The sequence below is a fragment of the Engystomops pustulosus genome, chromosome 7, assembly GCF_040894005.1.
Source record: "Engystomops pustulosus chromosome 7, aEngPut4.maternal, whole genome shotgun sequence".
NCBI classification, from domain to species: Eukaryota; Metazoa; Chordata; class Amphibia; order Anura; family Leptodactylidae; genus Engystomops; species Engystomops pustulosus.
In genome coordinates this window covers 38298137-38323808 of record NC_092417.1, presented here as the reverse complement: position 1 = coordinate 38323808, position 25672 = coordinate 38298137, and the positions used below count along the sequence as shown (strand labels likewise).

Here is a 25672-nt window from a genome sequence, read left to right as displayed (position 1 = left end):
GGTTTGAAGTTCCTCCAGTTCTCTAGACAAGTTTTTCAGCCTGAAGAGCTTTCTGCTCTTTGCAATGTACTGTTCCACAACTCCTCCACTCTGCTCTGACTGGCTGCTATAAGTATCCAACCAAAATTCATACCTCCTTCTGGTAGCAGAGGGGAGGTACTAGTGCAGAAAGCTCTTCAGGCTGAAAAACCTATGCAAAGCCATTGTTGGCCTGGATTATAATTACACTTTTCATAGTCCTGCCACTACTAACCACATTCACAACAATAAGGTTACACAGATCTCCAGGGCCAATAGCTTGCATTGTCTGCAGCTTTGTATTGTCACAACTGCTGGTAGATTCCATTTAAGCATTGAACAGTGCACAGAGCCTTCTATATGTCATAAGATATGGCTGCTGGGAGAGTGCATCTCTACATAGATCTCATCCACATGAACAGGATATATGTACTTAGATTCCGGGGTGTGAATCCCACATCCACAGACAAACGTATGTAAAGAAGATATACCAAACTTTTACAAATTGCCTTAGTATGTGAAGCCTAAGAGAATGATGCCCCATTATGGTTACGTTTCACACAAAGTCATGAACTTGTAAAACAAAGGAGAAGACTAATGACGGGTCATCATGTTACAAGGCATGGGGAATGTCTAAATCACTGGCAAATATTTGGACATCTTCACACATTCAATGTCACAACCTAGTGAGGGCCTTGATAAACACTGGAGCCATCAAGCTGGGGATTCAGTCCGCAGCATTGCTCCTTTTTAAGTTGTATTTTTTTTTTATTTCGTCCTTTCTATTTTACTAAATAAATAAAAAATAAGTAATTTTAACCAGGATAAAATAGAGCAACAAAAATTCCAAAATAACAATAAATTAAAAAAAAAATTAAAAAAATGAGTATGAGGATAGTAGTTTATTCTTCCAAGGAATACAAAGTAGGAGGGGGACAGGAGGGGGGGCGGCTAGGATTGTAGGCAAGACGGCAAAAAACTACAATAGGCACAGTTTTGCTATAGAACCAAAAAAAACTTTAGAATGGAATTTTTAAATTTTAATAACTCAACAGAAGAGGAAGTCAAATGACATGTATTGCTCAGTGAACTAGGGTGTTGCCTTAAAACTCAGTTGTGTTTTTAGTAAGTTTACTTATATACTACTGATACTGCAGTTGCCTGGTAACTATCACCTAAAATACATACTGGTATAATAGAAGCTGATAACGTGTGTAAATACAGTCTTGAATTTCAGTTCAGATTGTAAGAGGGCATATCATAAATATGATTGAGTTACTATTCAGAGATGTCAGTATTAGGGGCAGGGCTGTGACCACCTCTAACCGTTGCCTTTAGGCTACATGGACATGAATGTAGAATCTGTTTTGATTTGATTCAATTAATAGCAGATGGAAAAATGATTCCCATGGGCTGAATGCCCAAATTATAGAGTCCTATGGTCCGTGTTTGCAGCAGTCCTTTCTACTATCACCGAGCGTGAGACGACCTTACACACTGTAAAAACATAGGCCGCAAATAACGGAGAACAGGTTCTATAATACCTCAAAAGGCTTAGACCTCCTGGCATAACCGGTGGGTGGCTGTGGCTCTAGCCAAAACTACGCCAGCTGCTAGCTGGTGTATTTTTGAGCGCAACCCATGCTAACGTTCATATGGTCTAGGTATCGCACAGACTCGCCCCTTTCATGCCCACCTGCTGCGGAGAAAGCATGAAGAGGAAAATAATCACAATTATTTCAGGGCTTTCACTCCAGTTTTCTGGCATAGAAACCCTGATAAATATCCCCCTGTAGGTATGTGAACAAGAGCATATTAAAAAAATTAAAGCCATTAGGGCGTCCACACACATAGAAGATGTGCCGTGAGGCATAAATAAATCTGCAGCATAATACATAAGCAGTGCAGAAAAAAAATAAATAACAAAAAAAGAAAAAAATCAAACTTTATGATAGATGTCATCTAATTGCTATGGATTGGGGCGAGGAAATCAAAGTTTCGAAGAAAAATAAAGGTGTGCACTACACCTCTGATGCCCGTGAAATGGCCGCAAAATTAGCATGGAGGTAAATTCCACTGTCATTACACTACGTGTGCAGATACACTTAAACATTCTTCAGGGGTAGACTAGTCCCCGGGTTAGGTACATGATAGGGTCCTTAGGTTTGTACTTAAGTTGAATTTGTATGTAAGTCGGAACTGTATATTTTATAATTGTAGCTCCAGACAAAATGTTATTTTAGCCCCAGTAACAATTGGATTTTCTAATTTTTTTGCTGTAATGAGACCAAGAATTATCAATAAAGCTTCATTACAGGCACCTTACAGCTGATCATTACATCCTGGGACTAAAGTAACATCCAGAGACTTCACCAGAGGTCACAGTGGGCAGAGGGGTCCATCTGTACCTAGGGGTCGTCTGTAAGTCGGGTGTCCTTAAGTAGGGGACCACCTGTACTAGACAACACCTCCAAACCTGCACTGTAGATGTGGGCATAGCCTTACAGGTCACTGTTGCATCCTTTGTGTTGGTTTGATACAAGGTAAACTGGCAGAATATGTGATAAAGACGTTATATACTGAGATTAAAATATAACCTCTGCTATAAGTGATATATATAGAGAAGGAATTGCAAAGCTGATCTGAAGCAGCAGAAAATATGGAATGGACTAAAGCAGGAAGAAAGGGAAAGACTGATCATGAGGACCATAATATAATATTGGTAGTAATCCCGGTCAGTGTGATATGTACCATGTAATATGTAATATTGTAATATGTATATGTTTTAATGAATATCCTATACTGAAAGGAAATCTCAAAATATACAGTTTTAATATACAGACGGATTCTCCAGTAATACATCAATGAGGCTCATCCTTTGCCCTAAAGAATTAAATAGCTTTTTCTGGACCATTGACTTAGCATGCCATAAGAGTCAGGAGTACAGTAGATGGTGGCCAATGTAACCTCATGTGGATAATATAAGTAAGACCGCACTGGCTCTCACATATTCAACTGCATTATTTAGATACATTTATGATTGGGAATGGTGTAGGTGGGACATGTGGCCATCTCTAGAACTAAATGACCACTGCTAGTCCACCACCAACCAAGGGACTTCCAGGTTCCCTCTCGGCCAATGGATGATGGACAATGTCAGTGCAAAACAAATGCATTGACCTTAGTGATATCAGATAGGAAAGTGTCTTCCTTGTAACTACTATGGCATGCTGTAAAGCTATATGTCGGAAAACCCCTGCTTTTTTTTACTAATGGCCCCAAAGAACGTCACATTGTTGATTGAGCCTTATTTATGTATGCCTGGATAAATCCTTAATTTCCAATGGTGAACATGAGTGAGCACATAGTCCCAGTCTGCCGTTTAAGGCCAAATTATATAAAAATGGAAGCTTACGTGTACATAAGATATTGATATACCATATTTTTCGGACTATAAAAGGAGCACAAAAAATCCTTCGATTTTCTCAAAAATCAAAGGTGCGCCTTATAGTCCAGTGCGCCTTATATATGAACCGTACTTACAGACATCAGCTACCTTGAGCTGTGCACAGGTCTGCCACCTGCTGGTCATTCATCCTTATAATGACATTTAAGGAGGCATTTATTGATGGTTCGCCTTATAATCCGATGCGCTGTAAAGTCCAAAAAATATGGTAGATTCTTATATTAGGCTGATTAAATATACAAGGCTGGGGTTGAAGGAATACTGGGACTAGTAGCTATTCGGAGATTTTATAAAGTGTCCACTTCTGATATAAATGTTTGGTCACAGTGAATGCCCATTCAACAGGGATGTACAGGTGGGTGTTAAACATCTAACACTTAAATGGCATGTGAACAACGACATAGGGCACAGATGCACCATTTATATAGAGTGGTATAAAGGACCCTTGAATTATCACATAAGGTCCATGGTTGAAGATGGAAGATTATTGCGTATGATATCTCACCTTCTGAGCACCTGAGAAGGCGTGGTAATAACATGACACATAGGTCATTAAAGCCTTCATATCCGGCTTTAGCGTCCCTAAAATATCTGTACAGGAAAGGAAAAGAAGAGGTTTGAAAGGATAAAGAGAAGCAAAGTGCAAGAACAGTCACATGGAATGAGGAAAGCAGGGTTAAAAATGGGAAAAGGATTCACATAATGTGCTGCGGGGGAAGAATCGGAGTCATACTGTACAAAGGGGGTAGAAAGATGACCCACTACAGGCGGGCTAAGCAGTATGTTTGTGTGGTGTAAACCTTTACTGCCTCTCTCTAAGAATTGGTGGAGACAAAATATACTGGTATCTGGTCATTATAAAATAACAGTAAAAACATTGTTATGCAAAAAATATGCTAAATATCAAAATGTGGTCAACAGCTATCAATGCCCACCTTATAGTGATATTCTGGTAATCCCCTACATATATCCATAGCATAGGGCAGTGGTGGTGAACCTATGGCACGGGTGCCAGAGGTGGCACTCAGAGCCCTTTCTGTGGGCACCAAGGCCATCACCCCAGCACAAAATTTGGTAGGCATGAATCAAGGTTTCCTCCTGCGGTCCAAAGCTATTTTAAAGCAACACCTTCTTGGCTGCCAGGACAACACAAGAAGCGAGAAGGTGTGGTCAGATGGATTATGGTTGGAGCTCCTGCTCTGGGTTCCCCGATTCTTCCTCTTCAGGGGACACTGTAAGGAAGCTACAATCCAAATTTTCTTTCTATTGTATTGGTGTCCTCAGAACACCAATACGATTAAGACTTATGATACAGTTGGGATCAATAGGTTATTGCTTAAATTGTCATCTTGGCACTTTGCGACATAAAAGTAGGTTTTGGTTGTAGTTTAAGCACTCTGTCTCTAAAAGGGTCGCCATCACTGGCATAGGGGCTAACCTGCTACCTGCTTATTGGTAGAAGTGTGACTGCCACTTATAACTAGAATGCGAGTCCCTTATATTCCCAAATAATACAATGAGCGGTAACTCTATTCACATCTATATGTTGTCATTCCATAGATCGGCTCTTCATCAGACCACAACCAAGCAAATTGGAGGATAACTTGAAATTATATGAATACTCTAAAATTTGCTGAGATCTGCTGCTAATCTAAAGTCTAACTAAACCTCTAAAGCAATTCTTTTTTTTTTTATAACTTTCACAAATGAATAGAGCAGGTGATAATAGTAAACTTTGTAATATACTACAAAGTTTAAAGCTTCTTCTTAGTGCATTTTTTCATGACCATTATATAGGAAGTCCACTTCAGACAAATAAGAAGGCCAATGACTAAGGGTGATGGCACACGTAGCGTTTTGAACGCGTTTTGGCACGTTTTTAAGCAGTCCGTCAAAAAACGCATCCGTTTTTGACAGGTTTGACCAATTATCTTAAATCAAACTGGTTAAAAACGCATGCGGTTTTTGATGGACTGCTTAAAAATGTGCCAAAACGCGTTCAAAACACCACGTGTGTCATCACCCTAACTCTTTCCATATTGAGAGAACATTTCCCTTGATGACTCAGGGTGTGTTCACATGTGGCAATTGAATTGCGTTTTCAAAAGCAATGCAAACACCCAAGGGACTGAACTTGGCCCAATAGCATCTGCATTTGCAGTGAAGCGGCACACGCAATTAGTAACCAGCCCCCAGAGTTTTGTTTGTACACAATGTAAAACACCAGGTGCTTGTTGCTGATAGTTTCACTGGAAATGCAGATTCGCATTTCACATTGATTCACAATGCATTTGTAAACGCAATGCAAGCGCCACCTGTAAATCCACCCTCAGCTCTCTGAGGAGATTAGACTACCCAGCGACTGTCTTGTAAAGGGCACATTCATTAGACACTTCCTTTATCTCTCAGCAGTCTGAGTAAAACAACTTTCTGTCCTGTATCCACTGAAAACTTAATAGGGTTGGCCACTCTTTTTACATAAGTTGCCCATGAGCCTTTACTGTCTTTATAATAATTCCTGAATGTTCATCAAGTGATTCAGCAGTGCTGCTACTTACTTTAGAGCTAATCTAAAATGTTTGAGCTCCGATGAATATGAGGAGCTGCAACAGGAGATTATGACTCATCCTTCTCCCCCCTCCCCTCTTCCTGTGTCAATAAGATGGACAGTGAGAGAAATAGGCTCAAAGGGGTATGCCATCAGGACGGACTGAAGAGGGCTGCATGGTGAGAGCAGAGAAAGGCAAAGTTACAGGTACATATACATACAGAGACATGTCTAATGGAACAGATTTATTGAAAAGTGGCCAGCCCTCTTACATAAAGAAGAAAGGCGAGGGTAAAGGAAGGACACAGGGACATAGTGCTTTAATAAAGTATATTACAAAGTTTACTATTAACATCTGCACTATTCATTTATTATTATTTTGATGAAAGTTTAGTTATGCATTAACCTTTGACAGTGGAGTGGTGTGGTATTGAATTACCCTTTTGGCCTTATTTTGATATAATGAGGGCCTATTGATCTACATGTGTCAGGGGAATTTTTGTTGCATACAGTAGGTCTATACTACAAAAGCATTCTGACGAGTCCCTTATGAATACACTATAACAATACAGCAGTCTATATTATGTTCAACGGTAAGAAAGGAAACAATTGCTGTAACCAATGGTATATTAGTGAATAACAATGTACAGCTCTATAGCAAGAGCTTAAAGAGAACCTTTAGCAACCTCCACCAGCTCCTTTAATAGAGGCTGAGCATTGATTCAGTGGTAATTTTTTTCCCTAGCTTCACCATTCCTGAGCAATCAGTGCTGTTAGTCGACAATATGCCAATTTGGTTCTGTACCTTCAAGAGCGCGGGGTCAGACCTTTTTCTCCGGCCAGGACCTCTGACATGACAGTATGTAATACTGCAGTATGTAATAATGCTATATCAGGTACAAAAACTAAAAAAAAAAAAAAACCTATTCTGAGGATCAGTGGGGGCCTGCAAAAAGTCAGAATCAATAGAATGCAATCTATTAAAAGAAATCTGCCATCAAAAATAATAAAGAATAATAAACCAGGACACTTACTCATAGATCCAGGCACAGGCTGTGGTACCCTGCAGGCTCATTAGCATAATTTTGACCGTTGATTTCAGAAGGCGGCCATAGATACGAAATATAAGATTACCAGTCACGGTGCCTGGATTTATGAGTGACTGCACCTGGTTTATCATGATAGATATTGATGGTAGATTTCCTTTAAGGGGTAAAAAAAAAAGTTGGAGGTAGGAGAGGGTCAAAGGGTTCCTTTAGGCCGTGATGACACCTTCCGCTAGCGTTGAGTTCATAACGAGACGCTAGCACACATGGGGCGGGCCTCGGCCCCATCACATATGCGTTTCCAGGCAAAAGCATGCAATCAATAACCAGGCCCCGAAAACAATGCAAGATACCAGGGATTAGTTACTGATCGCATGGGTTTCACTGGAAACGTATATGCAATTGGGCTGAGGCCCGCCCCCTGTGCGCTAGCGTCGCGTTATGAAGGCAACGCATGACTGCGGCCTTAGACTGCATTCACATGATGTAAGCCCGTTGTACCGTAGTACGGCGGGCATACAATGGCACCAGGGAGAGGAGGAGGGGGAGAGCGCCGCTCACCGCGGGGCCGTATATACATCCCCCATACGTTCGTGTGAATGTAGACTTACAAGAACATCCCTTGAGACTTCCACCTGTACCTGTTATTCCAGTAGATTAGTAAAGCCAAAAACTGTAGTAATTATGTAGAAACACAAGGGGGAGATCCATCAGGGCTTGTACACCAGTTTTCCGTCTTACAGACCATGATATAATCGCTATTCCTAGCGAAATTTCAGGAATTGTGATTATTTTACCCTTTGCACCACCTCCACTGGTCGTTCCTGCCCCTGGCCTGCACACTAGCCATAGCCTGGTTACAGCCCCCTTTATGTGTGTTACTCAGCAGTATACCATCTTATCTTTTGGAGTGTTTTATACCTACAGAGGACATAGACATAAATGCAGGCTACAAAACAATGTACAAATCCAAAAGGAAGACGAAACCAGGTTCCTAGAAAAAACAGAGTAGTGTAGACGCGGGCATATGAGACACAAGCTGTAATGGTGTAACTACCCACTGGATGGAATAATGCAGCTGATAATATCTATATGTTCTTTTATAGCATCATCAATATGGGATATTTAAAGGGATCAAGATCATGATTAATATCCCTAAGAAGCTCTAATGCCTGCCAGCAAGAGGTTACAAAATCAGTCATTTCTTGGAAAGAACAGATAAAAGATCAGACAGACAAGCAATGGTATTTGTGTTGATCATGTGGAACGATGTGTGACCTACAGAAGACAACACTGATTCCTTCCCTAGACGCTGTCACGCCATATAATACTATGTAAAGGAAGAGTAATAACTATTTTCTACTCGGGCCGAGGAAAAGGGCAATGAGCATTGCCACACATGGCGTTTTTGGTCCGTTTTTAAGCATGCGTTTTCAGTCCATTTAATACATGTGTTTTTTACCGTTTTTTCCAATTCTCTTAATAGATAAACAGGTTTTAAGCAGCCAAACGTTTGGTAAATGGTCAAAAACGTATGCGTTCTTAAACGGCCTGAAAATACATGCTTAAAAACGGACCAAAAACGTCATGTGTGCAATCACCCTTATTAGATTAATGCTGGCCAGTGCCACCTATGGAGCTGCCCCACTATATATTGCGTCTAGGATGTTCCACATCTCCACTATTGGAGGATTTCCGGGAAGACGAAAATCAGGCAGCTGGATTTTGTTTTGAGCTCTGGCAGCAGATTACTCATAAACAATATCAGCTGAGTGTGCATGTGTCTGGGGGGCCTCAGGGTGCATTCACAACAGCTGAGAAGGGGAGATTTGCCCAATTACATTGCTGTCAACACTGTGTTTAAAAAAATTGCATGCATTAACACAGTTGTTAACATTGTGTTAACACATGCATTTCTTAATGCAATGCTGACATTGCATTAACGCACTTTTGTACACTCAATGTTGACACCAATGTAATTAGCTGAATATCCTCTTCTTAGCTGTTGTGACAATGTGTTCATCTCCCGTGTGAACGCACTTTCAGGGGGATAGATGTCAACTGAACAAAAGTTTACATGACAGCAATTTGGAGTCCATGGCCAATTTACAGAGGAGCTGTGTGATATTGGTTAAAAAAAAAAAAAAAGTCCTATCCATAAAGCCCAGATTAAACATATGTGAAGTAAGGAAGAGTCGTATCTATAGGTTAGAGCAGTGATACTGTGCAAGGAATTTTGCCTGCTGCTTTCCCTGATCAGTTGATGTTGCCCCAAAACACCCCAATATATTGGTACAATCATTCAGATATCAAAATCCAAATTTTTGGAATACAAATGCATTAACAGTTCTGAACTGACTACTTCATGTACTTGAAATGTAGTTTTCTAAAGGGGGTCTGTCACCATCATAATGCGGTCAGAGCTGAAAAGCACCATCTGCAGGCAAATATTAGGGTGCCGTCACACGGTGCCTTTGCCGTGCGTTTTTAAATACGGACCTGATTCAGTAGCTACGTTTGTACTATTTGCACACTTTTTTATGGAAGACCGTCCCTCACTGATAAGACCTCCCACTGGACTCCTAAACCCAGAAATCCATATAGACAAATGTTTAAAAGACAATTTATACTGAATCTTACCCAACAAAATTATATTTACATACACAGGTGCTGGAGCGGAGGAGGGTGTGTGTGTTATGATTAACCCTGAGACACATAACACAACACCCCTCTGCTCCAGCACCTCCTCTCCGACGGTGGAGAGGAATATAATGGTCAGATCCCGGGACTGATATCTTAGTAACCATGGGGGATAGAAAGAAAATTTCAAGTGGCCCCGAATCTGTGAAGCAACCCCTAAATTACGGTATGTTTGTGTAGGAGGTAGTGAAAGATCTTCTTAGTGATTGTTCAATATGTTTCAATAGAATATGAGCTAAGCTGCAGTTTCAGGCACCAGCCACTACACGAGATAGGGAGCTGAACTTCTAGTGTTCTTTTCGGTTGCAGATATCAGGTAACTGGAGTAAAAACTTTTACTGTTCTGAATCTGCACAGCCCTCTTCCAAAATGATATGGGGGCCTAAATAGAATGAATTATAGACTGGATACTAGCAAACATGAAGGGTAATTAATTGTTCCTTCTAAAACATTCACCATCTCTCACTTTAGCTTTTAGGGGTATCAAGACTAAGAGTTGAAATGTCACCAAAGTGGTTCACGAATGGTGTGTGATATGCATGTTCTAGCATGTATCATGTGACCTTTCAACCCAAATATTTGCTAGTAAAGCAAAGTTTCACCTATAGGCTAATATTAGAATGTAGCGTGGCGATAAAAAACAAACAATGGTGTATTGTAGAATATTATCATCAGCAAGAAGCCTTCCTGCGGCGAGCACTTACAGTCCTATCAGTTCTATGCAGCATTAGGGCGAGGGCCTGCACAGTGTAGCCTTTACTATTCTTTCTATTATACTGTCAATGGCTCATTGAAGCAATTTCCTTCATTTGATATTACTGTTCTTCAAATGGTGTAAAGAACTAGAATTTATAAGGTTCAATGATGTACCAGAAACAGCTCCAGGTGTTGGACAAATAATACTTCCATATAGTTATTTAAAAGGGACTTTTATCAAATGAAACTACTAACTCCTCAGGTAGGATATAAAATGTCCTTTCTAGAATTTCCTATATGTGAAATCTCACCAGTTTACCTATAAAAAAAACTCCTTCAAAGTCATATGAAAATGAGCAGAGGAGAGTCATTTTTTTCCCCTGCAGGGGGAGAGTCACGTTAGAACCCATCTTTGGTACTATTGTGACTAGTAACAAATGGGCACATTTATCATACCCTGGTGCTAAGTGTGGCATTGTATGATAGTGCCCCAGTCCGCCACAGGATCCATCAGGAGGCTCTGACCGCTCGATAGATCCCGGAAGGAATCAGGTCGGAGCTAGTGTAGAATTGCGCCCTGGCCTTCGCCTAAGAGGGTGCAGGCTATAGGCAGTGTGGAGGGACACCCCACGCGTCCCGCTGAACGAACCAGCATCGCCCCTTCCCTGCCAAATCAGTGTAGAGGTCACAGTTTTCAGGCATACAAGCCATGATAAATCTCCCCTATGGTGTCATATTAAAGATAATAATCTCATCTTTCAGATGCAACCTGTAAAGGCAGTAAAGGCAGTTTAGATATAGTTGGATATGACAGTTGCATATAAATATCCAGTTACCACCTATTCCTTTAAAGGACATCTACTACCAGGATGAAGCACTGTATGCAAATGAGCCTCAGGGGCTCCAGACTCCATTAACACTTATGGAGCCCCTCATACTCATTTGCATACAGTAGTGGAAGATGTCCTTTAACTGTGATATCTCACAAAACCAGAAGCCTGATGCAATCTGAAAAAGGAGATTGTCATCTTTAACATGACACCAAATCATGGTTCCACCACAGAACAAAAGATAGGGGAGTCTGAAATGTCACTCCCCTGCAGCCTCTAAACTTGACTCATCTCCGGCAAATCTGACTCTTCTCATTCTCACATGACTGTGGAGGAGATTTTTTTTATAGGTAAAAGGGGTGAGATTTCACACAAAAGGAGGGGATTCTAGAAAGGAGGGGACTAGTAGTTTAATGGGGGGAAAATCTGGTGACAGAATCCCTTTAAATAAAGAATGCATTACAATATTGCCACCACAGCCACCAAGATATATACTGATATATACTGTACAGTAGTGAAAGATAATAGTAAAATGTAGTGACTAAATAACAGATGTATAAAGAAACATAACAACACTATAGAAATTGCTCCCGATATTCCTCTGGGTATTCCCTCTAGGAATGAGCATATCCTACTAAAAAGTATGTGTTTAGTGGCTACAGGAGGATGATGAAAAGGAAAGTTTACTGAAAGAAGAACATTTACACTAGTGACTATCCCAAGGACTATAAAGGAAGGATATCCCGGTGCTAAAAACAGAGAAAGGGAGAGAGATTTGCACATTAGCCACAGGAACAATGTGAGGACTGGAGAGATACGGGAACCCTGGGATACCTTCTGGGCTCCTGAAAAGGCGTGATAGAAGCTAGAAACGTAGGTCATGATGGCCTTCTCATCAGGGCGAGCCGTCCCAACAATGTCTGTCAAGAAAAGGGTTAAAGCATGTTGATTCAGTAAATGAGATGGGAACAAATGTAAAACATACAGTAACACCATGCAGGGACTGCGAGGGACACATTATTATACAGACCATGGGTAAGGGTTAATGTTAGCTGCTGCAAAAAGTTTAGGGTCATAAAATATAACTTATAACCTAATATATAAGCTCCTTTCTCATCCTCTTATGTGAAGTCCTTGCTTTTCAGTTCCATTAAATATATATTATTTTTATTAGCATTAATATGTTTTTTTTCAATTTGTATTCATATGCATTTTTTGGTAATTTTTCAATTTTCCTCCGTATTCCAGCTTGACAGGCTGTTACACTGTGCCGCAGCACCCTACCCCCCAGTGTGTGCTGAAACGCCCTCTGCTGCCATGAGATTACATCAGGCACAGAGAGGGGTGAAATGTTGAGGGTGACAGGCTGTGAAGTTAAAGCATGGAGAGTTTTGGTAATGCCCCCAGGAGCCCTTATGCACAATTTTAAAAGTTGATTTTAGAAGGAAGGAGCACATGGATAACAAATATAATAGGAATACCACAGTTATTGTGCCTGGATCTATGAGTAAGTGCCACTGGTTTATTATAAACTGATGGCAAATTGCCTTTAAAAGGACATCTAACACCAGATCAAGAACACCAGATAAAATTATGCAAATGAGTCCGAGGGGCTCCAGGCTCCATAGGAGTTAATGGAGCTTGGAGCCCTTGAGCTTCATTTGCATAATATTTAAAGCCCTTTTTTTTTCTTATAAACCAGGGCATAAGAAGCTAAAAGAATAAACGATCCTGCCAGAGGGGGCACACACCAGTATGTCACTGTACTTGGTTTACAATCCATCATCCTGGTGGTAGATGTCCTTTAAAGAAAAATAATTAGAGTAAAGCTCTTTACCCATTAGTCAGTGTGGTTTGACCAATTTGCTCCGTGCCTTTTTTGGCATTTACCAGACATGTGTTCAGTTCAGTGATTCTAGGTTCCTTCCAATATATCCCATAAGTGGTCGGACCAAACTGGCTGGTGGGCAAAAGTCTTTACCTTAATAATGATACATTTGGACCAATAAAAAAAAAAGTTAAAAAGGTTTCACACAAGAGGATAACTCAGGGACTTCCAGGTTTTTTGGGGGGTATTTTAGAGGTAAAATGGTTTATGAAATATTATCTGTATCCACTAGTTCAACAAACATATGAAATACATATGATGCACTGCACACAAACATGACATGCATTATTTCCTACAGGACGCTGTTTGAATGGACAAAAAGGTGTTCTCATAATCACACAATCCTGGGATGGTGGCATACCCCTCATGGATGAGCATGAAACTCCTTAAAGTGGTTGCTGAATTTCTACAAATAAATGATTTTTGTTTGTATGATGAAAAGTTACACAATTTTCCAATTTACTTTCTGTATCAATTCCTCACTGTTTTCTAGATTTCTCTTTGCTGTCATTGTATAGGAGGCTTCATTGTTTACTTCCATGGATAGAAAACAGTCATGTGATGTCACACAGGTGCACAGCTTGTTATATATCCCTGGTCATGTGATGTCACACAGATGCATGGCTGGTCATATATCCCTGGTCATGTGATGTCACACAGGTACATGGTTCGTTAGATCACCGGTCATGTAATGTCACACAGGTGCACAGCTCGTTAGATCACCAGTCATGTGATGTCACACAGGTGCACGGATTGTTATATCCTTGGTCAAGCGATGTCACGCAGGTGCACGGCTTGTTATGTCCCTGGTCATGTGATGTCACACAGGTGAACAGCTTGTTATATCCCTGGTCAAGTGATGTCACACAGGTGAACAGCTTGTTAAAACCCTGGTCATGTTAAGTCACACAGGTACACGGCTCATGATAACTCTGGTCAAGTGATGTCATACAGATGCACGGCTCGTTATATCCCAGCAAATGTGATATCACACAGATGTACGGTTTGTTATGTTACACGGCTCAGATTACTCTTTGTGAAAAAATGAGCATGATCAGGGATATAAGGAGCTGTGCACCTGTGTGACATCACTTGACCAGGGATATACCATGACATGACTTTATCCATGGAGGTAACAATGAAGCCTCCTATACAATGACAGCAAGCAGAGATCTAAAAAACCGTAATAGATACAGAAAGTATATTGTAAAATTGTATAACTTTATATTATACAAACAATAATATTTATTTACTCAAATTGGACAATCCCTTTAAGCACAAATATTAATATTTTGACCTTTATTATTAAAATATTAATATTTTAACCTTTAGGACATGTTGGGAATGTTTATCCTGAGCCTCCGGATGCCACTGAGCACAAAAATTATACAGTGGGTAGATAATCTACTAAGCCATGTTGCATGTAACCTTCAATGCATCACCTATAATATATATATTATCCGATTGCAGGTTTATTTTTACTTCATCTATTGTGAATAGTAGGTTCCTGTGTTACTGTATCATTGAGGGTGTGGTGACATGTGGCATTTGTGATGTGTTTTTAAACGTATTGCAGAAACACACGCGTCTTACACGTTACCATGCGTTTGGCTGGTTTGAGAGTTCTTCTTCCTTGCTGGAAGTGTAAGCAGCTGTGAAAATTGTTACTTACACTTCCAGCAAAAAAGAAAAAAGCTTTCAAACCAACCAAACACATGGTAACATGTAAAAACCGCATGCGTTTCTGCAAAGCGCTTAAAAACGCCACACAAACGCCATGTGTGACCTGCCAGTGATAACGAAATGACCATCTCTTACAAAGTTTACTGATCCTAATGAAAACTGATAAATCATTTATGCAGTGAAATCAAAAATAAGTAAATTAAACAGAAATTCATAAAAAATATGTTGAGTAGAGATGAGCGAGTATACTGCTCGGTCGAGTATTAGCATACTCGGACCGGCTCGTTACTCGGACGAGTATTTCCCCTGCTCGCGATCGAGCATTAAATTAAGTGAAGAACAGTGTTTTTATTGTTTAATAAAATATTAGATGTTTCCTGATGTTTTGCTTGTAAGAACACATTGAAATAAAACTATTCTTCACTTTCCAGGTGTTCGCGCGTGTCTCCCACTAGGTTCGGAGATGTTCGGAACATCTGGAATGTGAAGAATAGTGTTCTTTCAATGTGTTCTGCATGTAAATGGTCCTGTATTCACTGTTTTTAATGTTCTAATTCTATTCTTCACTTTGCAGATGTGCGCGCGTGTCTTCCGATTCGGTTCGGAGATACGCGGGCACATCTGCAAAGTGAAGAATAGTGTTATTTCAATGTGTTCTAACAAGCAAAACATCAGGAATATTTAATTAAGCACTGTTCTTTTACTGTTCTGTTTTAGCAAAAAAATGCTCGGGTCTCCCATTGACTTCAATGGGGCTCGTTATTCGAGACGAGCACTCGAGCATCTGGAAAAGTTCGTCTCGAATAACGAGCACCCGAGCATTTTAGTGCTCGCTCATCTCTAAGCCTAAACAAAACAGGTAATATTCTGATGACACATGCCCTTTAATTACATGTCACTTTACGCATACACGACATTGAAGAGGTTTTGCAGTAACTTGTTATTGATATTATATATTATTATACGGTATATTAAATGTATTACATCATATCCCAATTGAGATAATTTACTCCCGTGTCATCTGTAATATAACCAAAGCTTATGCAAAGGCCTACCCTGAAGTTGTGCTAGACGCTTAAAATATTATTAGGAAAAATGTCGCAGTTATAAAGAGGAACAAATTACAATCGTAAATTCAATGTGGCATCCAGGTAAAAACAGAAAAATACGCTGCCTCAAAGTTCAAGAAGTATTCGGCTGTCTGCAAAATGTGGAATATCCACATAAAAATCTGTATCCAATACACGTTTTTTTTGTGTTGCATTTTTTTTAATGTGGAATTTCCTCCTTTTTTCCCCCATCCCTTTAGGCTGAGGGAATTCTGCATGAAAACTCTGCTTTGATGCAGATTTTTCTCTCCCATAGGCTTAAAGGGAACCTACCTATCTACCTATAAAGGAAGAAGGGGTGGTAGGTGGATGAATGGGACGTGAGGATAGCCCTTTTTAGAGCTAATCCTCATGTCCCCGATAGCGTTTCAGAAACTTTATTGCCCTAATATTTAAATTTTCTTAAGCAGCTACTGGGGCGTGGAGTAGCCAGACACGAGGCTACACGGCGCGGCTACTCCACGTCCCAGTAGCCGCTTTACCCCGCCTACCCTGTGATCTTCGGGGAGGATCAGGTGCGAGGAGCTGCGCACCCTCGTTCGAGAAGCCGGAGTTCTCGTTCCCGAGATCGCGCAGCCTCGGGCCTGCGCTCTGCATAGTCTACCTATGCAGAGCGCAGGAATCGTCAGATGTGAAGGTTCGCCCCACGGGATAGGTAAGTGCTATTGCTCACCAAGAATACTACCAACGATTCCCACTGCCACCAATGAATTCTGAAGTCACTGTAATTTTATATATATAAATGCGCAGAACTCCAGCTTCTCGGACGAGGCTGTGCGCTGAAGATCACAGGGTAGGCGGGGTAAAGCGGCTACTGGGGCTTGGAGTAGCCGCGCCGTGTAGCTTCGTGTCCGGCTACTTCACGCCCCAGTAGCCGCTTAAGAAAATTTAAATATTAGGGCACTAAAGTTTCTGAAACGCTAGCGGGGACGTGAGGATTAGCTCTAAAAAGGGCTATCCTCACGTCCCATTCATCCACCTACCACCCAATCTACCTTTATAGGTAGATTCGTGGTGGTAGGTTCCCTTTAAAAAAAAAAAAACACATGCAAAATCTGTGAAAAGGCACAATAAAAGTAACAAGATCATTATCTTATGTTTCGTATTGAGTAACAATTTCCGTGTGGAAAAAAAATTACTTTTCCCACACACATTCACTTTAATGGTATTGTATTACATTGCAGATGTTCCACACCAAAATCTGATGGTAAAATCCGCACAGAATCTGCAACGTGTGCGGATTGCCCTAGATTAGAGCGTTTATCTAGAATTTTCAATAAATGGTCTGTCCCTAGAATAAATTAATGTATGATCGAAGGAAGTCTGACCACTGTGATCGCCACAATCGTTTATATAGGCACAGCACTATAGAGAGGTATCTATAGTCACCGGTTATCTGGCACAGCAACTCAGGGCACACAAGTTAGACAATCTACTAAAGTAAATTGACAAGAGGGTATTGTCAGTTATAGGCAGGGACACACCTCTGACTGTGGTAGCACACTCACTTGTCATTATTGTTCATACATTTTTGCATGAATAACAGGAAAAATGCTTTCAACATATAAATATACTAGATATCTTATAAACCATGGCCCAACTAACAGCATCATGACAGTGAGAACGGTCAATCTTTGGAATAGCCTGCCTCAGGGGCTGGTCACAGCAGGGACAGCAGAGAGCTTCAAGAAGGGTCTAGATGCCTTTTTACACCTAAATAACATTGATGGTTATGTTATATACAATTTTCCCCTAAATCCCTTCCTCATCCAATCCCTTCCCTTCCTTAGTTGAAGTTGATGGACAAGTGTCTTTTTTCAACCGTATAAATGTATAAACTCGTACTCAGCAATTTAAGGACCTGTATAGTATCTTGCATGAAAATTAATACATCATCTTCCAAATAAAGACTTGGAGGACACATTGGAAGGGCTTCAAGTCACATTACTGAAGAGATCCTGGGTTTTGTAGGAATAAATTATACATGGCCTTTTGTAGGGTTGGTCATTCATATAAGAGGTTGTGCAGGGCTGTTACCCAATGAACAAAGTGAAAGTTTACTACAGGCTGCTAAAAACAGCCAAAACTAAACATCCATTACACGAAGGATGGAGATATCTTCAAGGCTTCAAGTGCCCTCACCTTGGAAACCCCCTTGAAAAACCTACTGTGGGGGGTTCTGCTCTATAGCTGAAAAGTTAAAAGCCAGCAAAGTGCTGGATCACCCAGGATACTACTAATAAATATACATTTTCACTTAATAAGGATACAAACTATTCAGACCACATTATTAGGATAAGAATGGCCTCCCACAGTATTGTTCCTTATACAACCTGCTTTGAAGAAAACCACAACCATTTCTTCAGATTTGATCCACCAAAAATAATTTGTAGACATACGGTAGTTAAAAAAATGAATATGAAATATCTTTTATCAAGGTGGGTCCTCAGAATCATATCCTATGATAGGCCTAATGAGCCCCAAATTCAATGGCATCTACACCTGAGGAATTATGATAACTTATTATGAAAGTTATGGAAAATAGAAAATTATCAAAATATCTACAGATGCTGGACTTCTTTGAACATATAGATAATTACCTTCAGCATCCAACATTTTGGGGATGTCCAGGAACCTCTCAGCAACATCAAATGCAGTGTTCAGGTTTGTGTAGGGATCATCCTGGAAAATCAAAACATTGCATTTTCAGTGAATGTTTCCCAAAAATTATTTATCGTATCATATATCAAATGTTCTGCAAATGTTTCAGCATTTTTTTGCACCCGTTTCTCCCCCAATGAAGAAAAACAAACAAAGCCTTAAAACAATTGATTCCAATTTACATGTTAAAACAGGATCCAAGAAAAAAAAAATCCTTCTTCTGCACCTGCCCTCGGCTGGGTGTAGAATTGAGCCAAAAGCGATACATAAGTGAATAGTCGCATGGAAAACCTGGAAAATAAAGTGCACACAAATGTGCACACAAAGATGTACTCAAGAAACAACAGAAAGTCGCAAAAAGGAAAGAAAAAAAAACAAACAAAAAATAAAAGATACATGTCCCCATTATATTATACCTTGTCCCAGGCATGAAGGGAGGAGCAGGACTCTAGGTTCTAGGAATACAATAAAATGAGTCCTGCTCCTCCCATCAGGCAATATTATATGAATTAGCTTTGACTGGAATGTTCCTTTAAAGTTTCACATGTCATAAAAAACTAAATTTGTTGTGACATGTAAAGCGGTTCCAAAGATATAGTCATATAGAGATGAGCAGAACAAAACTGCAGAAAATGACCCGGACATTCAGGGTTAGAACGGCTACCTACCTTCCGTAACTTGCCGTAGTCGATGAGCTCTGGACGATGCCTATGGATAAGAGCGCAGAATCCAAGACCATCTTTCCAGCTGCAATAGAAACATGAATGCAGGTCACTAGTGTTTTATCTGCTAAGAATGTACATAATGCAGACATCAAGCAGGAGAAGAAATGGCCTTATTATAGTTGTGGGTGTTGTTACTGACCTGATGTGGAAGTTTTGTATATTCACATTCTTATAGGGTGCAGTCTTCCTCTGACACCAAAGTAGTAGCCCTTCTTTGGCAGATGTTTCTAAAAGGGCAAATAAACATTTAGGATGAGAAACGAATGTAAAGATTTCAATTAGAAGCTGAAATTGTTTTGGTCATCGCAGCGAACAGATGTTTGGCACAACAGAAAGCAGTATAAACCAATTCCATACTAGAGAGTCCGAACCATATACTACTCCCATACTAGAGGGTCCAAACCATAAACTACTTCCATACTAGAGGGTCCGAACCATAAACTACTTCCATACTAGAGGGTCCGAACCATAAACTACTTCCATACTAGAGGGTCCGAACCATAAACTACTTCCATATTAGAGGGTCCGAACCATAAACTACTTCCATACTTGAGGGTCCGAACCATAAACTACTTCCATACTAGAGAGATTACCATAAGCTACTTCCATACTAGAGGGTCCGAACCATAAACTACTTCCATACTAGAGGGTCCGAACCATAAACTACTTCCATACTAGAGAGATTACCATAAGCTACTTCCATACTAGAGGGTCCGAACCATAAACTACTTCCATACTAGAGGGTCCGAACCATAAACTACTTCCATACTAGTTGGTCCGGACCATATACTACTTCCATACTAGAGAGATTACCATAAGCTACTTCCATACTAGAGGGTCCGAACCATAAACTACTTCCATACTAGAGGGTCCGAACCATAAACTACTTCCATACTAGTGGGTCCGGACCATATACTACTTCCATACTAGTAGATTCATATACAGGAAAAGGGTAAACTCTACACCACACTCCAAGATCTATGTCCATACCCAGCTGAAAGTAGCCTATATATACGTGTCAATATATGCTTCAATAAAAAAGGTAAATTACCTTCTACGGAAATGTCTTGAATTGCAAAACGGAGAATAATTGTCCAAATCATTCCTAGGGTCATTTTAGCATTGCCATCAACAATTTCTGAAAATAAGCAACAAAGGGTTAATCAAATATAAAGAACTTCATATAAAAATAAAATATTAAAAGTAATAGTGTCCCCCCACTCAGCAGTATGTAATGTAAGGGGGGTATTCTGATGGTTTCAAGTTATCATGTCAGTGGGCCATGTCACAAGGCAGTGGGAAATGCCTAATATGAAGGGTCCATTATACCTCACAATGAACACAATAAAAGGTTGTGCATGTTCCCTGACATTTCATTCATCTCTATGAGAATACCAGAGAAAAAGCAAGGGTAATCTTCTCTACTGTCCATTCATATATTTACACATGTTCAGCACCTATACATTAAAGAATATGGGCTTAGATTATCAATTTCAAACGGAATAAGCAGTAAATTTGATAACTTGTCCTTGGACTCTAATCCACCCCTTCTCTTAATGACCTTGACTGCCTCTTCTGCGCCGATTCAGAATGACTATTCCTATTCATAAGCGCTTAACTCTATATTCCTTTCTCAATCTGACTAGTCATATGCACAAAGGAAACACTATCTCCTTATCATGTATTCCTCCTATGATGAAACCCATATATTTATTTGCCTTGGCAGCAGCTGCCTGGCACTGGTTGTAAAAGTTAAGTTTGCTGCTCAACAAGTGACAAAAAGACAATACATGTAAAGGAAACCCTCACAGATATCTGGAGACTTCACTCAAGTATATCATAAAAATTCGATCAAGCTATAAATTGTATTATATTACTATATTGCTATAGGACAAATACAATCCCCAACCACAGCCGATCCTGAACTTCACTAATGGGAACAGAATAGAATCACTGAGGGGCAGGAAGGAGGAATGAGATGGGATTGGCCTGGTAGGATTTATCTACTGTTACCAGGCCGTTTCTACATCCTTTATTAGTACATAGTCAATCTTGATTGACTTAAAGGAAACCTACCACAGGAAATGGTAGGTGTAAGATGCAAATACCAAGCACTGAGCTGGTGCCGGAGCTTATTTTCGTTAGTGTCAGCTTCAGCGCACCATGCGCGCGACTGTGTGCGCGTGACGTCACCGGCTCTTCTTCACTTCCTATGTAGGCGCGCGGCATGGTGCGCCGAAGCTGCTTCAGCTATAAAGATTCAAAAGTGTTTAAACATCGGTTTATGACACTAATGAAAATATGCTCCGGCACCAGCTCACCCTGAGCTGGTGCTCGGTATTTGCAGCTTACACCTACCATTTCATGCGGTAGGTTTCCTTTAAAAGGATACCATCAGCAGAAATTGACCAAATATGCTATCAAGCAATTACATTCCATACAGATCATGTTTCTTTCATTGTCCATGTCAGAGGCATCATCCAGAAAATCAACTTTGAAGTGGGATATAAATAGGTTGTATTCAGCAATGACGTCAAGGGGGGGGGCGGGGCGGGGGGAGATCTATCATCAAGTTTCTGAGGTAAAACTATTCTAGCTGCCCAAGCTTTGCACTCTCGAGCCCCCTTTCTTGTATTTGATGCCCTTATGACAGGTGTTATCAACTAAGTGTCTCTCTCTGAAACCTAGTGTGAGGGGGCATTCAGGGGAGAGCTTGACATCAGCAACAACTCTCCACATCCATGACTCATTATAATCAATTTAAATCTCACTTAAAGGGGTTATCCGGGTTTTAAAAATTACTGAGGGCAGGGCTGGGGAGGGCTATTTAAAAATAATAAACATGTACTTGCCTCGTCCGGTGCTGCTGATGTCCCATGCCGCGGCTGGTCTTCTCTTTGCGCTGGTTTCATTACAAGGGCGCAGAGTGATCTTCCAGCCGCCCGGAAGCTCCCATCCGACACCATATCCCAGCGCTTACAATACAGAGATAGGGCCGGATGGGAGGAGCCGGCCACATCGCGGACCAGAAGCTCCCTGTGCGCAGCTTCTGTGCCCCTGTAAAAAAAAAAAAACAGGGGCACGGATCGAAGGGACCACGGCGCGGGACATCGGCGGCGCCGGAGGAGGTAAGTACAAGTTTATTATGTTTAACTAGCCCACCCCAGCCCGGCCCTCAGTAATTTTTAAAACGCGGATAACCCCTTTAAAACGAAGTCTACCATTTGTTTTATGCATTGAGAACCAAACATACTTTGAGAATGCTGTAGCGGCACGGATATAGAAACATATATTGTTTAATCCCTGAAATTAGTGGTTTTGCTCAAAAAAACATTTATTAAATTCAGGAGCTCGGGAGGCTGGCTGCTGTACACATTAGGCTGGCTTCCTTACATATTACTTCCACATACACAGGAGCTGCCTGAACTGTCCAGACAGGACTAATTGACCTGAGCTGGATGACTCATAGACAGCAGCTGGGGGATAATGCAGCGATTGATTACTTCTGCCTGTCAGGGACATCACAGTGATGAAGTATTCCCTACTTATGCTGGGCAGGACAATGCTGGAGCATATGTTTCTGCAGCAGTGTAGCCACAGGATTCTCATGGTTTGTTTGGTTCATCATGTATAAAAGCAGATGGTAGATTTCCTTTAACCCCGTCACGCCCTGCAACGGATATATCTGTCTCAGAGTTATGAAGGGTGTATAAAGAAGGCTCACGGGCAGAGCCCTCTTCATGCAGAAATAGGCTTTGCTGCATATTGCAGCGAAGACCAATCGCTATCACCGGCGGTCACTGCTTGCACCGATCGTGGGTGTCAACCTCTTCTCTGCCGCAGGCAAAGTCGCCAGTGGCACTTAAAAGGTGGCGGCGCGTGGGAGCCGCCATGTTTCTTCAGATCGTCGCTCACCTGAACATCATCGGGGGGCGGCAATTGGTTGCCATGACAGCTTTGGGTCTTCGTCAGACCCGAGGCTGCATGATTTCAGGAGATGCATTACAGTGATCCAGTGGCTCATTGTAATGAATCATATGCAAAAATGCCATATACTGGAATAAAAAGTTAAAAAAAAAAAGTAAAACATTTATAAAGTATAAAAAATTCAAATCACCCCCCTTTCCCTAAAACTGATATAAAACATAATAAACAGTAAAAATCACAAACACATCAGGTATCGCCGCGTCCCAAAATGCCTCATCTATCAAAATATAAAAACGGTTATTGCCAACGGTGATCTTCAAAACGGGAAATGGCGCCCAAATGTCCGAAATGCGACTTTTACACCTTTTTACATGACATAAAAAATGTAATAAAAAGTGATCAAAATATTGCACAGTCCTCAAAATGGTAGCAATGAAAACGTCCACTTATTTCACAAAAAATGACACATCGCAGAACTCTGTACCCCAAAGTATGAAAAAGTTATTAGCGTCAGAAGTTTTTAAAAAACATTTTTTTCTTTTTCGTACACATTCTTTTTCCTGCTTCCCAGTACACATCATGGAATAATACATAACATGACGCGAAAGTAAAATTTGTTACACACAAAATAAGCCCTCACACAGCTCTGTACACGGAAAAAGGTAAAAGTTATGAACTTTTGAAGGTGGAGAGCGAGAAATGAGTGAAAAACCCCTTCGTCCTTAAGGGGTTAAAGTAGATTCTCTGGATGATGCCACCACACTGGGCCACATAAGAAACATGATCTGGAAGGTGCTAAGCTGCTTTACAGCAAAACTGTTAGCGGTTTATTGGGTCAATTTCTGCCAACAGGTTCCCTTTAAACTGCAGTTTATAGGGCACACAGCCTAGAGGTGGCATCAGCTATTCCTTCCCACACACCCACATACATGCACTCTATGCTGACTGAGGTTCTAGTAGGGAATGGTGTCCTTCCTTAGGAGTACATGGGAAAATAAAACAAGTCATGCTATTTTTTCACCCCAGACGCGTGTAGTAGAGGAGTTGGCTGACACCAGACTGAACACATATACGGTACCGGAAATAGAAATAGCTATATAAAGGCTGTGACACATACATTGGTGATAAGGAATATAGCGCACTTTGCACTTTTACAGCGCACTATAATAGTTATCATATTACAAGAACAAATCACGTATCACGCAGAGAAGGCAATGAATTTCTTATCAGATTGTACTGCACGTGATAAAATATTTCTGCACAGTAAATCGCATGTCTGGAAAGGCTTCAGATTTGTGAGCAAACTGCTGAAACCACAGGTCCAGATAACTAACGCATCCAGTGTAACATCATGGGGGTCCAAAGATAAATCGCTCACCTTCTGCACCTATGGACACTAGTTTTACCCCTTTGCTGGCGATAAAATCCAGCGCTTTGTTGACATTGGAGATCCTGTGCACTCGCATTTTGCCTCGTTCAGGTTTAGGTAAACGTTCCCCTGTAGGAAGGTAAAAAAAATTTAATATTTATTAATTACAGAGTAATTTAATAAACCTAATTGTGTTTGGTACTTCGTTATTAATGGTCTATCTTTAGTATAGGTTATGAATATCAAATCACCATGTAACGTCTGTCTGTATGAGGGCGGCGGTGATTGCGCTAAAATTGTGCACCAGAAAGATGTGCATTTAGTGCTTTTTTATGCCAACTGTGGCTAGTACTTTGGCATTTACAGACAACCCCTTTAACGGAAGATATACATTGTGGAATTACTGTGGGTTGACTGTTAAAGGAAATCTACTATCAAAATCCATCCTGATAAACCAGGGGCACTTACACATAGAGCCAGGCACTGTGACTGTGGTATCTGCTTATATGTATTATCAATGGCCTCCATCCTTCTAAAATCAACTTTTAAAATAATTTTATTATTAGCATATTAGCATAATGCTAATAATAAGAGCTCCTAGGAGTGTTAATAGAGCCCCTCCGTGCTGTAGCTTCACAGGCTGTTACCGTTTAACCCTCCCCTGTGTTCCCTCTCTGGGCACTTCCCCACTCCCTCCGATTGACGCAATCTCATTGCAGTGGACGAAGTTTCAGCACACAGTGGGAGGGGGAAGTGCTCCTTACACACTATAATAGCCTTTGAAGTTACGGCACAGAGGGGCTCTGGAAAAGCCCCCAGGTGCCCTTCAGGTTCATAAGCTTAATTTTAAAAGTTGATTTTAAAAGGAAAGAGGCAATGGATATTAAATACTACTACCACAGTCACATGCTGGATTGTGATGGTACATTTCCTTTAATTTCAGAATTACAGTGGTAATCCATTGTAAGGCAATTATATTCATTGAAATGCTTATTGATTTCAATGG

General features: G+C 40.7%; 1 protein-coding gene across 5 annotated transcripts in view; it reads right to left on the bottom strand.

Moving 5' to 3' along the window:
• The window catches only part of ACTN1 (actinin alpha 1), an 84539-nt gene that overhangs the window by 24009 nt on the left and 34858 nt on the right, over nt 1–25672 (bottom strand). For 3 of the 5 annotated variants that reach the window (XM_072115495.1, XM_072115498.1, XM_072115497.1), the window contains exons 3-8: nt 24676–24795; nt 20422–20508; nt 19510–19597; nt 19314–19392; nt 18585–18666; nt 12139–12224 (exon numbers count right to left, since the gene is read on the bottom strand). In XM_072115495.1, coding sequence (XP_071971596.1) covers nt 12139–12224; nt 18585–18666; nt 19314–19392; nt 19510–19597; nt 20422–20508; nt 24676–24795 — 542 coding nt within the window. Of the gene's footprint in view, nt 1–3989; nt 4076–12138; nt 12225–18584; nt 18667–19313; nt 19393–19509; nt 19598–20421; nt 20509–24675; nt 24796–25672 lie in introns of all 5 variants that reach the window. The other 2 variants (XM_072115496.1, XM_072115499.1) reach the window with 1 other exon arrangement.